The following is a 17,392-nucleotide window of genomic DNA, read 5'->3' as shown; positions in this document are numbered from 1 at the left end:
TAACCAACCCTAGTAACGAGGTCGCGGGTGCTAGCGAGATTAAATGGAAGGATCAATAAGAGAACTCGCTTCCCCGAATCATTCTGATGGTGAATTCTTAATAAGTCCGTGATTGTCGGCACTGCATTACTGATGTTTGGTTTACATGCAAGTTCATTGAAAAATGTTAGCGCAATTTAACATACGAACTGGCGTAAGAAGACGATTCCTCGCTTACTCAACAGTCATCATCCTGAATAGAGTCGACCCAACAGCAGTTGGCCAGTTAAATGAAGACAAATAGAAAACAAGGTAGTTAAGGGTTCTAGAACACCAAGAGAGTTTATTTCTCAGAGTTGCTAACCAATCATAAACATATTGAACCGACAAAAATGTAATCAAAATATACCCGAAAAGCAGTAACAGACAGATGGGTAATATAATTGAATACAATGTAGAACAGAAGAGTGAATCCGCTGACTTCACCATGTGGACCAATTACCCTGACTACTCTGGGGAAGCAGGAGAACATTCGAAACCATCAAAAGGCGAACATGGAGGGATAAAAAAGGCTGCTTTTAAAAATATAGGATCTTGGCTGGCGACAGACGCCAATATCAGGTGGGTCTCCATTATGCCACGGCGGGCATGTCCTTGAGCCAGGGATCCAGCGGCTTGCCAATGGAGTAGACAATGAATCCGATCTCACGCAGCTTGTTAACGTTGACGACGTTCCTGCCATCAAAGATGTAAGCCGGCTTCTGCATGTTGTCGTATATCCTCTGGTAATCAAGAGTCTTGAACTCATCCCACTCAGTGAGGATGCAGAGGCCATGGGCATCCTTGACAGCATCATAGGCGTCCCAGACTACAGAAACCTGCTTCACAGTGGTGGGACTCATCGGCTGAAGGTGGACTGGGTGGTCCCAATCAAACTTGTTCATGGTAAGGTCCCTCTGGATCTGCTCCTCAGTCACCTGAGGATCATAAATGCTTAGCCTGGCCTTGTCTCCCAAGAGACCCTTGCAGACGTCAATTGCGGGAGTCTCACGCGTGTCCCCGGTATCTTTCTTAAAGGCAAATCCAAGAATGGCGATCTTCTTGTTTGAAACTGTGTTGAACATAGAGGAAACCACACGGTTCACAAAGCGGGCCTTCTGATAGTCGTTGATCTTAATCACTTGTTTCCAGTACTCAGCCACTTCAGGAAGGCCATTGCACTCACAGATGTACACCAGGTTGAGAATATCCTTTTGGAAGCAGGATCCACCAAAGCCAACACTAGCATTAAGGAACTTGGGACCAATTCGTGAGTCCTTACCCACAGCATAAGACACTTGAGCAACATCTGCACCAGTGGCCTCGCAAAGTGAGGACATGGCATTCACAGAAGAGATCCTTTGTGCCAAGAAAGCATTAGCAGCCAATTTAGAGAGCTCTGCAGACCAAAGGTTGGTCGTTAAAATGCGGTCTTCGGGAACCCAATGAGCATATACGTCCTTCAAGGTTTGGATGGCTTTCTGGCCTTCTGGAGTTTCCCTGCCACCAATAAGGACACGATCTGGAGCAAACAGATCTTGGATTGCCGTCCCCTCAGCAAGGAACTCTGGGTTCGACAGAATCTGGAATTTGATTCCCTTGCTGTTATGGGTCAGAATCTTCTCTATTGCCTCGGCAGTCTTAACCGGGACAGTCGATTTCTCCACAACAATTTTATCAGATTTTGAGACATCAGCAATCATACGGGCTGCACTTTCCCAGTAGGTCAGATCTGCAGCTTTGCCTGCACCCAGACCTCGAGTCTTGGTAGGGGTGTTGACAGACACGAAGACAATGTCAGCCTCAAACACATGCTTCTCCACATCGGTGCTGAAGAAGAGGTTCTTCCCTCGGCATTGCTTCACCACCGCATCAAGGCCTGGTTCATAGATAGGGAGCTGTTCGCTGTTCCAGGCTTGTATGCGAGAGACAGAAATATCAACGACCGCAACTTCTACTGACGGGCACTTGAGAGCAATCACGGCCATAGTAGGCCCGCCGACATAGCCAGCACCAATGCAGCAGATCTTCACCATCTCTCCACACTAATTTAGAACCTGAGAGAGGTCAAACAAATTAGGAAATAGTTCTAAAATAACTCTGCTAATTTTGGTATCGCGAGTCAAATAGACAGACCAATCGCAAAGCACACTTAATATATGTACAGAACTGCACATATTCCCCTCCGCTTCCTGAAATAAACTAGCAACTTATCGTGGCCTATGCATGTCGGTGAGGTGCACAAACAGTGTACTGCATGCAAGTATCCACCCAACTCTGCTTCATTCAGACTCTCATCTTAGATCTAATAATTAAGAGCTCTAATTTGCCTGAAGAATGAACATAGGTCCGCATTCTCTAGCCAAACTCTTTCCTCTCTTTCACCAGCCCGGGTAAGCCTCGCGAGATTGAATCCAGCATCAAATCAGTAAGTACCCCCAGCAAGCCAGAGGACAAAACGTAGTCAAAATTGAGAGAAAAGCTATCAACAAGAGCAATTTGGCAAATAAAAACCCAGTAACAGACGGAGATCACACCGAATTATAGAAAGGCAAATAATCGCCAATAAGAAAAGGTACGTCCAAGAAGTATGCTTTCTTGGTTCAAATAAGTACAAAAATATACACAGAACATCCAAATTCGCATATAATGCAACAAGCGGTGGGGTCAACCTATCAGATCCGATAGTCCAATGCTAATTCACGGCACAAACCAAGATCACCAGACCGTAAGCTCTCTCAACCCGAGCCCGAACCATGCAGCGAACACAAGAAGAGCACAGATCTGAGAAGGAGAACGCCTACAAAACCCAAACAGCCGCCAGATCCGACCAGCTCAAACTCCTCCATCGCGCGCGCATCTCAAAGGAAGCTAAACGACCCGAAAACTTCCGGATCGAATGCCGCGACATGCAAGGCCACATTAGATCTAAACGATCCAGACCCGCACAGCCCAATCGGCCGCCGGGGGGACACGGGATCCGGCGGTCAATCGAACGAATTTTCAAGGGTGAAAAAACGAGGAAGCATCGTCGACCGAAACCGGAGCATTTGCGTTTCGAGGATGAGATGAGCGATCGGGGATTTACCTTCGACAAGAGGAGCTGCTCCCCGCGTCCGGAAATAGGAAGATCGCTGGATCGATCGAGGGGCAGAAGAGAGGGAGAGAGGGAGAGTTGAAATGGACAAGGAAGAATGAGGAAGCGGGGCGGGTTTAAATACGCGAATTGAGCTCGTTCAATTCAAGATCTACCCACACCACACCACCGCACTCTTATTTTCAATCGGACAATTCTTCCTCCTCCCTCCTCCTCCTCCTTTTTTATTTTCCCTTTTTTTTGCCCTTTACGGTTCGTGAGGACCTTTCCACGCGCAAACTAACGCGCCACGTGGCGTTTGCACGGACGGTGAGGATTTTAATCTTCCACGAAGCTGAGTGGAGGAGGCGGAAAGACGAAATTGGCCCCCACCGTTTCGGGGTTACAGTGCAGGTCCACGCGGTTAATGGGAGGATACAATCTGTAAAGAAGGCGCCGACGACGCGACGCCATATGCGAAATCCCGAAAATCCCCCTAAAATGGCATGTATTCTCCAAATCTGATTTTGTTCTAAAATTCTCCCTCTCAATTTGAGCACTTTGACTCGAGACCCTTTCAAAGTGACGCGCGTTTCTTGAAATTCCTCCTGAATTTATATATGTCTCCAAATTTCTAGAAATCGATCATTATGACGTAATAATCATATAATGAATTCATCGCGGCTCTCATTACTTTATTTGAATAATGAAAATTTACACATTTCACCCCTTCTTCCGAGGCAATTAGAAAAAAGACGCAATTCTTCCGCGCCACTCACGTAAACTGTTAAAAACCTTCATTTCTTGCTTGAATGGTTAGGATCTCTCAAGTATAGATTGAAAAATTGGAGATGGAAAATTATTGTAAGTGTAAGAGGAAAACGGTTTTTGAGTTTTTAATTTCAATTTAGGTTAGGATTATGCTGGATTTTTCTTTAACAAAAGTGACATGGCGAAAATTGTATTTTATTTTTATTTTTTATCGAAACAAAATTTTATTTATTATTCAAAATTATGCATAAGAAGTACGTAGATTTCATAGTAAAACAAACCGAAGTAGTGTAAAGCCTAGAATATTATAAAATAAAGCCAAATTCAAAAAACAAGATGTTAAAGCACACTCTTGTTCCACCAAAAAGGATATTTCAAATAAAATAATTGATCATTGATCATTGTATCTCATATCTCCATTGGTAATGAGCACATAATTGTTAGCTGGTCATTACTTTCGACAGCATTGAGTTCAACGGTTGTTGAATCAAAATAATCAAATTCAAGGAAAAAAATAGAACAAAGTCAAATCAAGGAGAACTTCGAGGTTCAAAGCCACTTTAGGTTATTAAGTTTGGGATATTCTGAAACAAAGTCATACGCGAGGGAACCGTAGAAAAAGGATCCTACTTCATAAAGTTTTTTGGAATCTTCTCTCGTGTCATGAACTTCCCCTCGTGTACTTGTCCCCATGCATTACATGTTCACTAGATGATTTACCTGCCCAACGCGCGGGTCAAATTAAAGCACCCGCAAAACATAGTAAAGGAAAACTGAAAAATAATTGCAGATTTATATTATTCTCTCATACAAGTATTAATTTTACTAATTAAAGTTGTCAGTTCAATATATTGCAAAATGATTGGCAATTGAAAGAATTAATTCTTTCATTAAATTTATTCTTCATGACAGAAATTATAACACAATAATAGGAAAAATCCTTTTGCATGAAAAATTTATAGATAATCTATTTGGTTAATAAAAAATAATGCATATAAATCTTATTACCATATATGGTGAACATTCTCCTAAACTCCTCAAAAACAAGAATTAGTAGTATTTTACAAGATAAAGATGTTATAATTATATTCACTTGGTAAATGAAGAGGTCTTTTCTTAAATCTCATCAATCCACGTGACATCACTTAAATTTAACTAATTTTTCCACATATCATTTTCCATTTTTTTTCCCAATCAAGTCACTTGTTTGTTTTTTTCTTTCAAGCATCTAGTCAAAGATCCACCAAATTAATTCTTAGTGGTCCTTTATCTATCAATTCTTGAGTGAATTACTTGACCCTGTACCTATGACAAGAAAAGTCGAAGGAGAAGGTGCAGCTAATAGCGGCGACATAAATGACGTTTTACCTCACGTCATACTAAAACCAAAAGCAGAAACATCCACATAGAACAAAAGGATGAGAAGGCTTGATTAATTGCATAGGATGCCAAAAAAAGAAAAAAGAAAAAAAGAGGATGTTTTGAATTACAATCTACAACATTCGACCAAAAAATAAATAAATACAATCTACATAATAATGATGTGTGATATCTTGTGCCTAAAAAAAGGCTTGACTGTGGAGATATAACTTCAGACTTCTTATATATTTACATGGAGTTTAAATTGGAATTATTACAAAAAGCAGTAAAGTGAAATGTTTCAATGAAGTAAATAGAAATCTCTTTAGTATATGATAGAGGAAGGAGCCTTATTATGAGTTTTTCCCAAAAAAAGAAAAAGAAGATTGTGGATTAAAAATAAACATGAAAATATTCTCTTTCTTCTTATATAGCAAAATAAAAGTTTCATTTATTAATACGGTCTTATCAATTGAAACAAAAAGTGAAGTCTTATATTCAAATCTTAGTAAAAATCTCATGAAAAATTGGGGGACACGCAATAAAGAGAATTGTAGTTACGACTTTAAATTTCGAAAGAGGTTAAAGGTAAAAGTAGAAATAAATGAAATTCATGGAGAACAATTAATTCGTAGCATTACAAATTTTGCTTTGGTGGTACCTTTTCGGAAGTCCTTTTCTTGTGGAGAGTGCAACAAAACCACTGCATGCGACGAGGAGAAGCCAACAATAGCTAGTTAGAATCCTAGGCGTTATTAAGGAAAATGTTGTATAAAGAGGATTTTTAGAAGCTTGTTTTTCTTTCTTACTTCTGTAGGGAAAATTATCCCATTAGTCTTAAACCTAACCAGTATTAATTCAATCATAAAATTGATCAATTTTCTCAATTCACCTATTGTGCAAAATTATAATGTAGTCATTCCGGTCAATTTAAAAAAAAAATTATTGATTTGTTGATCCCGTCACCTCAACTGTCCTGCGTGGCACATGATGACATTAGCAATTTTTGGTAAAAAGTGGTTGGAAGAATTACATTGTAATTTTGCGCAAAAAAAAAAAAAGTAAAGGCACGTATGACAAAATTTTTATTTCTTTATTTTTTTTGTTTTTCTGTTATCTCGAAACAAGTTCGGGATATAAATTCATTTGATAACATAATTTCATTTTTCTATTCTAGAACATATTTCTATTAATTTGGAGCAGAAATCAAAAATAAAATTTTTAGCTTTTCTATTTTTGGAATAAAAATGAGAAATGAAAACTATTTTCATTGTTTACTTTTGTTATCGCCCGTCGCTCACTTGTCGCTTGTGGGATGCTGGATGCTCGTCACCGACTACCGTTGCTCGCCGCCGGCTGCCCGTCTATCGCCAATTGCTAGCCTCTGGATGACGGCCACTCGCCATTGGTTGTCAGATGCCGCCACCGAATGTTGGCTGATTGCCGCCAGACGCCAAATGCCACCCACCCACCCATTGTCGGTTGTCGGGCGCCAATCACTCTCCACCAAATGCCGAACTCCAACCAACCGTTGTCGGACGTCGCCCGCCCGCCGACCGCCGATTGTTAAACACCGCCCTTCGAGAGATGGAAATTTTTTATTCTGTTATCAAACGAATTTCTATTCTAGAAATAGAAATTTTGAATTATTATCAAACATGTTTTTTTGCTTAGAAACTCGTCTTAGGAATAGAAATTAGAATATCAATTTATTGCTAAAAATTGATTTTTGTTCCAAAATGTTTTTCATGCACCCCTAAATTGACATAGACACTAGTTGTCCTATATGACATGGTTGATGTTGATGTGGAAATTTTTTCAATATTTTATTTTATTTTTCATTTTTTAATTATTAAGGGTCGGCAAGGGGCCCCTACCATTAGTCAAGGCTTGGCTACCCCCGCCGGCCTTAGGGCAAGGGCCTATGAGGCCTTGTCGGGCCTTGGCCGGAGATCGATAGCCCTTGTTGGGCCCTTGATAATAAAAAAGGAAAAATAAAAATAAAAATGAAAATATTTTGCCTGTTACATAAGATGGTCGACATCAATGCCATAAATTTCTAGCCAAAATTAGCGGAATGGACTATATTTGCAAATTTTTAAAAAGGTTTATAATTAAATTGACTGAATTTAGAATTTTAGGGCTGAAGGTGCAAATGTAATAGATTTACGGTTTTTTTGGGTAATTTTCCCCCCTATCATTTTTTGTTTGTCGGACTCTAACATGTTTATTGAAAAGTCCTCTTTTGTTCTCTCATGCGGCACCTGAAATTTACGTGAGGCCCGCTCAAGCTCTTCCTTTCAGCAAATTCAATGACAATCCTGGACGCCATAATGTTTAGACCTCCCTGGCGTTGCTCTTAAATCGCGCTTGTCATCCCGAGTTTTCAGCCCGTGTTTATCGGCTAGCCGTTCATCAATTGCGCAGCTTCTGCATGGAGCTCTAATTAAATATTTGTTATTCCTTCATTCTGTGGTACGGTACACCGAAAACTGCACCACGAGGTGCGTTCTTTTACTGTGGGAGCCCCTTCTCATTTCAATAAGGGCGGACCTACCGCACTTTTTGAAGAGTCAGCCTCCAAGACGGTGTCTGAATGCCTTCAACGTTCTCGATTTCTACGCTTGTTTGTTTTTCTCGAAATTTTACGATAAGGGTATACCTACTTCACAAATTAAGGAGGGCAGTTTGGATTTGGGACGCTAAGATTTGAAGAAAACCTTCTTACTTATGCTGTTTCTCTTAAGATGCAAAGTAGTATTGCTTCAATATGGATAGGGCAATGTGATATTGATGTGAATGACCTCATTGAGGTAGCCAATGTCCTCGACAAGTGGCTTGTAAAATTGAGGTCGCGAGCGGCCATGGACGACCTCAAATGGAGGTTTAATACGGTTGACCTGCGAAATCTCACAGCGACGACCTCGTTTGAAATCGCGAGAGAGAGAGAGAGAGAGAACCAAGGGGCATCGGTGGACGTGGGGAGTAGGGCCAAGATCCTCAACTTCAAGATGACTAGTGACTAGGCATTTACTGGTGGCTGAGTTAGGGTTGAAACTGGCAACTTCGTGTGCAAATCCATATTGGTAATCGATGGTGTCAAAAGCCAAAAACTTTATGTGAGAAGCATATCCTTTTTTGAGAAAATAAAACCGTGGCGCGAAAAGTGAGACTGATTTTTAATACTTTTCATTTATATTATATTTTTAGTCTAGAAACATGTTATAAACTACTCTCGATTATGATATTTTTAAAATTAAATTCTCCAACTTCTTTTGTTTATTTTCCTGTTGGTCATTGAAAGTTTTTGTTTTGCAAAATCATTTTTTTCTAACTTCCATTTTTAGCAATCGAGTTCAGCTCTGTAAATTATTTATGTGACATGTCTAGATATTGGATATTCTTAAGTGAACTAAGCGTATGATGTTCTTGTCCACTTAGACCAAGCCAACCGTCGAATGTGAAGTTTCATCAATTTGGAAGAAAATAAAGAAACTTTGATGATTGATTTGGGTAAATGAGAAGTTGTAGTCATCAAGCCAACGTAGCATCTTTCTTTTTGGCATGCGGAGTTGATGCCGGAACGGCTGCCTCAATTCTCATCGAAGAAGGGCCATTGAAAAAATATTGGATTTCGATGTGCGGGACAAAGGCCTATATTAGAAATCAATTAAAGGTTTTGGAAAAGTATTTTCTTATAATTAAGAAGAATTTCCCTAAGGATAGGGTCGCGAGAAAATATGATGATGCGTATAATATTCTGAATTTCTTACAATTTTTTCTTTATTAGGATGGTCCAATTAAATCAAGACAGTTGACTTTACGCCATGTGTTGCTCAACTATTTGTTTGGTGCAAATTCCACTTCCCCGAAGTTGGTGGAACTCGTGGCTAGAACATGGACAGAGACAGGTCGGCCCGCAGAAACTGCGGAACAAGGGATTAATAAATAAAAGGGCTAATGCAATCATGCATCGTGGAGTCGAGCCATATGAAACTAGACAAGTAAGGTTTCTTTCTAAAATAATAAATAATTTTTCTGGAATTAATCATCTTCAGGCAAAAACATATTCAAAAAATGTGTTTCATCCCCCCACCCTTGTAGGCCTGGCGATCATGGGCAATAGAATAAGCACTCACGTCTCGCCCTGCTCTAGTTTGTTGGTTCCTAGCTTGCAGAATAAGCAATCATGGCTCTCTTTGATATTCTGGCTACCAAACAACGAAATGTTTTTTCTTTTATCATATTGCAGTTTTTTTTGTTTCTTTGAATGATTGAACGAAAAAGACAATTCCGTTCTAGCGGAATTATGACCTAAAATTTAAGAAAGTTTTGCGAAAAAAATTGTCCAAAAAGTTATAAATCTATTATATTTTTGTCAATTTGATCTTAAACATAATTGAATTCTAAATATTCTTATGTTTTGACAATTAAGTGCATTCGGCCAAATTTGGCCAGAAATCAAAGATGTGGACATTGATAATTCTACATGGTACGATTAACGTTGACGTAAATAATTTTTAATAATAATTTTTTTCTTCCTCTTTTTTTTTTATTTTTCTTCCTTCTTCTTCTAGCTGGTTGTTAGACTTCAACAATGGGCGATGACCAGCCAAAGGTGAGGTCTCGCGAGGTCAACCTAGCCATGGTTGGGGGAGGCTTGTCATCGCCATCCTTGAGCAAATTGGAGGTTGACCTCGCCAATTTGATGATGGCGAGCCTCGCTCGACCTTAGTGAGGCTCATCCTCATCAATGCTAGGGAAGGTCGGCCTTACTAGTGGCAGTGCGAGGCTCATTCTTGCCGGATCTGGTGAGGTTCGAGCTTGCTAGTGGTAGGGTGAGGTTGACCTTGTTGGCCCTCACCTCTAGCTAGTTGTTGAGGCCTAGCAACAGCTAGAAAAAGAAGGGAAGAGAAAAAAGAAAGAGAAAGAAAAGAAAAAAAGAAAAAAAAAACAAGTAAAAAAAATTCAATTATTATAAAAATCGGCCATCTTAGCATTAGTCGCACCAAGTTGAATGATCAACATCCACATAAGAGATTTTCTATCAAAATTGATCAAATAAACTCAATTGGTAAAAGGTAAAAATGTTTCGAACTCTATTGCCACAAATGAAAAGTTTAAGACTAGATTGACAAAAGAGCAATAGTTTTAGGGTTTTTTGGACAATTTTTTCAAGTTCTACAACTCTTTGAAATTTTCGCCTTTATTTTTGAAAAGCGATTATTAGAAGGGGAGATCCTTTTAATTTTTTTTTTCTGTGGGATACCAATATCCCGAGCTTTCTTTTGTCTCGCTAAAATCCCCAAACCTGTATTAATGGCCTAAAAATACCATCCATTACACTTCTATCCATAAGGGCCCTTGGCCATTGTGGACAAAATGCAATTTTGGGTCATCGGTACGATTTTGGAGAATTGATTAGACATAGAAAGGGTTTGCGATATTGTTGTCCCACGAGGCAAAGGTGTAAACTTTATGTGGGGATTAACTTTATTGGACATACAAAAAAAAGGAGATCTAATTGTTGATGTTAAACGTTATTGTTGCTTAGGACGAAATGACCCTTCGTGAACTACTCATAAAAAAACCTAGAAACAATATAAAAGGTCACTGGGTTTGTTATCTTGATTAGGTATGGAAAAATATTAAAACCAAACCAATAATTAATGGTGTACTTGTTAAGTAACCGAATCAAATCAATAAAACAATTATACTGAAGATATTGCACCGATTTATTGACTATTTTAGTTCTCTTAAAGACCCTCCTTAGTTTATATGGACATGCCTCGAATAGAATAGCGTACTTGTGTTAATCCACGTTATATATGTACGTATTGACCAAAATTCCCAAAAATGTGTCACTTCAAAGGTGACTAACGATCATTACATAACAGTTAATGGAGCTGCCATCTTTTAAATTTTCCCGTTAGGGGTTTCAATTTCGACAAAAATTACTTCTCACATAAAAGAATACGCCAATATTTAATTAGTTAAGAATAGTTCAAATAATTGTTTATGTACAACTTTTATTGGACTTGTCTTGTTCATATCGTCTATATTTTTTATATTTAAAAAAGGTTAAAGACCTATACAAAAATTTAACTCGTAAATCTACGATCTCTAGTTTATCATATAATAAAATAAGAAGTAACTCAATAGAAGGCAATAAAAAAATTAGTGTTCAAGTGCTTATTGATTTCAAGATAAGCATTTTCTACCATGGGATCACAACATGCTATATTCAGTTCAATAGATCACGGTGTCATTTTTTTAGCTCCGGCTGAATTGGACTCACTTAATCTTTTCTTCCATGAGATCGCCATTGGTTACAAATCTCTAAATTCACAATTAATGGACAAAATGGTCATTTTCTTCTAACTAAAGTTCAAGGGTCATTATGAAATTTCACAATATTTGGAGGGTCAGATCTTGTGCCCCGTCAATTAGATCCTTGATTGGTGGTCGAGATCAATCAGAATAAACTGAACTAACTCCTTCATATGAAAAGTGTAAGAATTATACATGCACACGGCAGGAAAAAGGGTTAAGTTGAAATTTAGTCCTCTAACTCGAGTAGTTTCTGTGAGGAAAAGTCACACAAAACTCTCTCAAACTTTGGGATAGTGCGTGTTTGCTCTCTCCCTAAAATTCCATTTTGTTAAGGCCATTAACCCCTCTGTTACATTTTCTGTTAGCTTGTGTAATACATGTAACTTATAAGAGTGGTAAACGTGTATTTTCATCATTTTATGTCATCAAAGAAATGAGATGAAAATATACTTTTATTAACTAGAAATCATTTATATTACTTGTGTCAACAGATAAATTCACAGGGGTTTATAGATGTAACAAAATTTTGGACTTGCTCCTAGAGAAAATGGCTGCGCCTAGAAGGAAAATATATTCTCATGCACTAATTTTTATTGCTCGCTATGATGATTGCATTATTCTGGTAAAGGGGAAGGAGAAGCTTTAAAATCAAGAAATCAGATTGCTTTAGATTTCAGGGAAGTTTGAGTGGGGTTGAAGCCATGTTGAAAACCTTTGACTGAACTGAAAGGCACAAGCAGCTGAAAAAGGTCGCTTGATTATGACTCATGATTAGACCAACAAGCTCACCAGCTAACACACAATTATAATATTATTGCCAAAAAAAATTGGGACAATGATGTAGCATCTAATTAGATGACATTTGGGAACTTCGTTCGGTTATTTTTTTCTATATAATATAGTAAAAAGAGGCATAAACACGAAGTAATCAAAGAAGAGATTTTTAATCTATTTATCAATGTACTATATAATATTACACATTATAAAAATTTCTCGGTCACTTTTAAGTTTAAAACATTCTAAAAATGTGGAAACTTTTTTTTTTTAAATACTGAATTTCATTGAAAAGTTTTTCGATCAAATATACAGATAATTTTTTAATTATAAAAGTAGATATATATATATATATATATATATATATATATATATATATCACATAAAGCAAGGAATGCCTCTTACTTTTAAGTAGGACTAATTGATTCCTAGTCTGGTCCAACCGAGAATCGGACCGAAAGGGTTAGTTCCTAGATTTTGGGATTGGGAATCGGATCGACTAATCCTAGGTTCAGGAATTGGACCAATCAACAGGTGCGGTGTAACTAGTAAATTAATTGTTTTGGGCCAAAAATAAAATGAAAGATGGGAGAAATTGTGATAAATTATGGTTTGTTTCTTAAGAAATTTAAAAATATATTATATATATAATCGATCTAGTCCAATTGGTCTGATCTGGTTTGTCTAGTCAGTCTGATTCCCACCTTAGAATCGAGAACTAGACCGATCAGCCACTGGTTCCAAGGGGAATCAGGAATCGAACTGCTGTCTTTTTGGGAACCGCCCAAAGTCGGCCGGTTCAATCCGGTTTGGGCAGTTCTCAATTTGGGCGGTTTCCATTGCACCCCCCCTATTTTTAAGAGCTCGTGGTCCTTTTTTCTTCCCCAAGATGCACTCTAGTAGTTATTTTGTAAATATTCTATCCATGGACATATGTGTAAATTAATAATTTTATTTAATAAACCTTTCAATCTTGAAATTTGAACAGTTTCTCTATCTGATGAACAACCTTGCCAAAAAATTTCAGATCTTGAAATATTTTCCGTTCAGTATATATGTATGCACAATTTCTCAATATTATGGTGATAATTTCCTTCCATAAATAATAATATTCATAACGAGTCAATTGTACAACATTTTTAAATGTTAATTTGTTGTATAGACAAAATGCATGTGCAATTTTTAGTAATAATGGAAAGATTAAGTAACGACACAGTTATTTTCGTAGAATTTATTCTTTCCCACTTCTCTCTCCCTTCTGAAATGGTGGAGCGCTCTAGTTCGCACTACTAAAAATGTTTTGGGTTGAGAATAAAATCCTTCTAGAATTTTATGATGTAATGTTTATTTTTTTGGATGTTTATCATAATTTTATCGGTCTATGTTATAAAGCATTAGCTTCAGCATCAAACTTTTCTAATATATGTTGTGAAAAGTCCATGGCGAAAATTTATCAAGATAAAGACACAGGTTTCAAGAAATTAGTCTGAGTTACCTTTACACATTAAGATTGTGTTTGTTTTGAGAAAAACTTCACAATAAAGAAAATTGCTTAAAAATCATTATTTTAAGAAAATATTTTCTCATTTTTAAGTTAGGGAGTTCATTTTTCCTAATTAAGTATACACATTTTTTTATTAGCATGAATGGTTTTCAATGACTATTAATTTCAAGCAAATCAATCATATAAAAGTTCAGAGAATGAATTTGCGGAAAATTGTTTCAATCACACTCAAACTCAATTTCCAAAATGATAAGGGATCACAAAAAAAGCAGACGCAGCGGATTGGAGATGGGAATTTCTTGTTCTCTCCGGTCGTCATCTTCTTCCTTTTTTTTTTTGTTGGGGGGGGGTGAGGTGGTCCCTTTTTCCCAGTCAAACTTATAACCCACAGAGGAACGAGAGAGAGAGGAAAACTATGTCTAGACAAGTCCATTGGATTTCCCCTTTCGATGGATTGTTGGGTTAATATCATGAAGAATTCCAAACTTGTATATATGTGACAAATTTATTTCAAACTAATTTTTTAGCCATAAAAAATCTCAAACTGATACACCTTTAATAAATTTACTCCAAACTAAGTTTTTAATTACAAAAAATCTCAAATTGATACACACGCGACAAATTTACTCTAAACTAATTTTTTTATCACTAAAAATCTCAAACTAGTATACTTATGATAAACTTGTATCAAACCAATTTTTTGATACCCAAAAATCCAAACTGATATATTTTTGACTAATCATTTGTTAAATTGGATTAATATCACTAAAAACTATAAAACTAGTGCACCTATGACAAACGGAGGGTAAACTCTCAAATTAGTATACTTATCAACTGTCTCGAGTCTTTAACTCAACAATTTGATTGTAAAATTTAACAAAAATTAACGAATGATAAATTTATCATAGTTATAGTAGTTTAGTGTAAATTTGTCATAAGTGTATCAGTTTAGAGTTTTTGGTGGTCAAAAAAACAGTTTGGGCTAAATTTATTGTAGGTGTACCAATTTGGGGCTTTTTGGTTCAAAAAATTAGCTTAGATTAAATTTGTTACATGTGTACCAATGTACAGATTTCATGATATTTAACCCTAGATATGGGTAGTGCTCGAGTAGGTGGCTCAATAAGGATTGAAATGGTCATGGGATTTTGGTGAAAAATTATCAAAAAAATTATAAACTATTGTAATTGTGTATTTAGTCCTAAATCTTTTAATTTGACTAATTTAATCTTAAATTTTTTGACAATTCACTAATTCAATCCATCTGACTAATTTTGGCTAGAAATCATTGACGTAGCACCACCAGCATTTACGTTCATAGTTTTCTAAAAATATTATGATTTTTTTATTATTTTCTCTTTTATTCCTTTTTATTTTTTGTTTCTCATTGTGGTCAACAAGGATAAGGCTTGACCTCACCAAAGGCTGTGAGCAAGGTGTGGACGAGCGAGCAATAACAGCCATCTTTCTGGGCAAATATTTTAAGTTCAAATCAAACTTTGGTCCAAATCATCATATCGAGCTCCCCAAATATTGAAATCCGTAATTGAGCTGCTATGATCACTTGTTCTCGCCTTGCTCACGGACCTTGCCAGCCAAAATGAAAATTTTAAAATAAATGAAAAAAAGGAAAGAAAATGATAAAAAAAATAAGAATAATTTTTTTGAAAAATGATAAAAAAAATAAGAATAATTTTTTAAAAAATTATAAAAAAAAAAATTGTTCACATCAATGTCAACGATGCTACATTAGCAATTTCTGGCAATATTGACTGAATGAACTAAATTGATCAATTATAACTGAATTAGCATAATTTTAATATGTTTAGAACTTGTTTGGTAATTCACATGGATTCTGCGAGATAGGCTTACGTCGGCTAAATAGAGACAAATCAATAGAATTAAAATTGAATTGGATGTCTTGCTCGTCTTGTCAGCCGAACACCAACTTATGCACATCTCCATCATGTACTATTCAATTATTGAAGGCAAGGGACTAACAACGTTTTGGTAGATGAAGATTTTGCACGTCTTCCACGATGGATCTAATGGGAACATGCTTCCCACGTGATGTTTATCATTTTTTAACTTACGTAAATTTAATGGAATTCCCTTTAGAGGACAAGAAAGAAGGTGAGAGAACCCGTGAAATGGGTTATGGTTCGTAAGGATGAAGGCGCTTGGCTTACGACTCGGAGCACGCAATCCCTGAAAAAGTATGCTGGGGAGAGACACGGGCAACGGCGAAACACCAATGGAGCAGATCGAGGGCGACAATGGGAGCTAAATCGGTATGAGCTTCACAGACGATGAAAAATTAATGAGCTATGAGGAACAACAACATTTCTCAAGCGGACGAAAGCAACCCTACATCGACGATTCAAAGGAACCATTTGATGGATTTTGACTTGGTTGAAGACGATGAAGACTTGAGGAAGATAGAACATCACATCTGTTTTCTCTACTTTTTTATTTTCCTCTCTCTACTTTAAGTTTAGTTTGATTCTTAATTCCTATTCTGTTGGCTGGGTTTTTTCAAATCACATGGCAAGAGCCACATAAGTCGTCAACTAATTTAATGAAGTATAGGGGCTTGTTTGATAAATATGAAAAATAATTGTTGATATTCTAACCACTAAATATCAAGTACTGACAATTTTAAGTGATGATACTGACCTAATTTCAACGACTGAATATTGTTAATTTCTAATCATGCATCTCACAAAGCCTCTCGTCTTGTCGAGATCCTCTCGTCGTTTGTCGAGTTCTTCTCTATCGGCAGGATAGAGTTCCTTCTTCTTAGTTCCTTCTTAGCTCCTTCTCCACAATCTTCACCCACTCTCTACGGAACTGCGAATGGCAATCTCTAAGTACTTTGTCATCGTCTTCACACCCAGACCTCGCTAGTCATCTTCTTTTTCCTATTCAGAGGGTTTCTGTTTTCCCAAAATCTTCCCTCCTTTTCATCTGCATGTCGAAAATTTTGATGCCACAGACTTTCATCGGTTACGTCGACCCTCTTTCATCTGCATGTCGATACTTTTGATGTCACAGACCTTCATCAGTTAAGTCGACCCTCTTTCTTCGCCGATGGCCACAGACGATGATCCTGATGCATCTAGAATTGTAGCCCTTTGTCAAAAACTGGGTCGATTGTCAACAGAAAAAGCAATCGAAGACTGGTCGGTTGAACCCGTACACGGGTGCCGTTGAGGAATGCAAGTTACTGCTGGTTGGTAAAGTCCACTCCAACCCTTCCTTTAATTTCCCAGCTTTTCAGTCTGTCTTGAAGAGGGCATGGCGGTTGGACCAAGTGGACATCACTTAGAGAGAAGATGGTATTTATTTAGCCAAATTCAAATCGCAAGCTGAAAAACAGAGAATTCTGGACACAGGTCCTTGGCAATTTTCAGGACATCTAATAAATTTCAAACCATGGATAGCTAATACCCCTCTTCACTGTTACGACTTTGCTACCTGTGCATTTTGGGTTCAAGTCATAGGATTACCTCCGGAATGTTGTGCGATGATATGATACGCAAAGCTGTTAGTTCAAA

General features: G+C 37.3%; 1 protein-coding gene across 3 annotated transcripts; it reads right to left on the bottom strand.

Moving 5' to 3' along the window:
• Positions 1–295: 295 nt before the first annotated feature.
• On the bottom strand, positions 296–8,182 carry LOC104422018 (UDP-glucose 6-dehydrogenase 1). Of its 3 annotated transcripts, XM_039302729.1 has the most exons (3): positions 8,164–8,182; positions 3,107–3,193; positions 296–2,075 (listed from the first exon to the last, which is right to left on the bottom strand). In XM_039302729.1, exon 3 carries the CDS (start codon positions 2,052–2,054, stop codon positions 612–614), a length of 1,443 nt encoding a protein of 480 aa, XP_039158663.1. In that variant the 5' UTR covers positions 2,055–2,075; positions 3,107–3,193; positions 8,164–8,182; the 3' UTR covers positions 296–611. The 3 variants fall into 3 exon arrangements, with proteins under 3 accessions (XP_039158663.1, XP_010032527.1, NP_001306900.1); XM_010034225.3 differs by lacking the exon at positions 8,164–8,182 and having other exon boundaries at positions 3,107–3,284; NM_001319971.1 differs by lacking the exons at positions 3,107–3,193; positions 8,164–8,182 and having other exon boundaries at positions 612–2,054.
• Positions 8,183–17,392: the final 9,210 nt, after the last annotated feature.

Source organism: Eucalyptus grandis, chromosome 10, assembly GCF_016545825.1.
Source record: "Eucalyptus grandis isolate ANBG69807.140 chromosome 10, ASM1654582v1, whole genome shotgun sequence".
NCBI classification, from domain to species: Eukaryota; Viridiplantae; Streptophyta; class Magnoliopsida; order Myrtales; family Myrtaceae; genus Eucalyptus; species Eucalyptus grandis.
This window is presented reverse-complemented; position numbering and strand designations above follow the sequence as displayed.

Bases quoted from the DNA above. Each gene is read 5' to 3' on its own strand.
- LOC104422018 (XM_039302729.1), bottom strand. From the start codon at position 2,054: ATGGTGAAGATCTGCTGCATTGGTGCTGGCTATGTCGGCGGGCCTACT.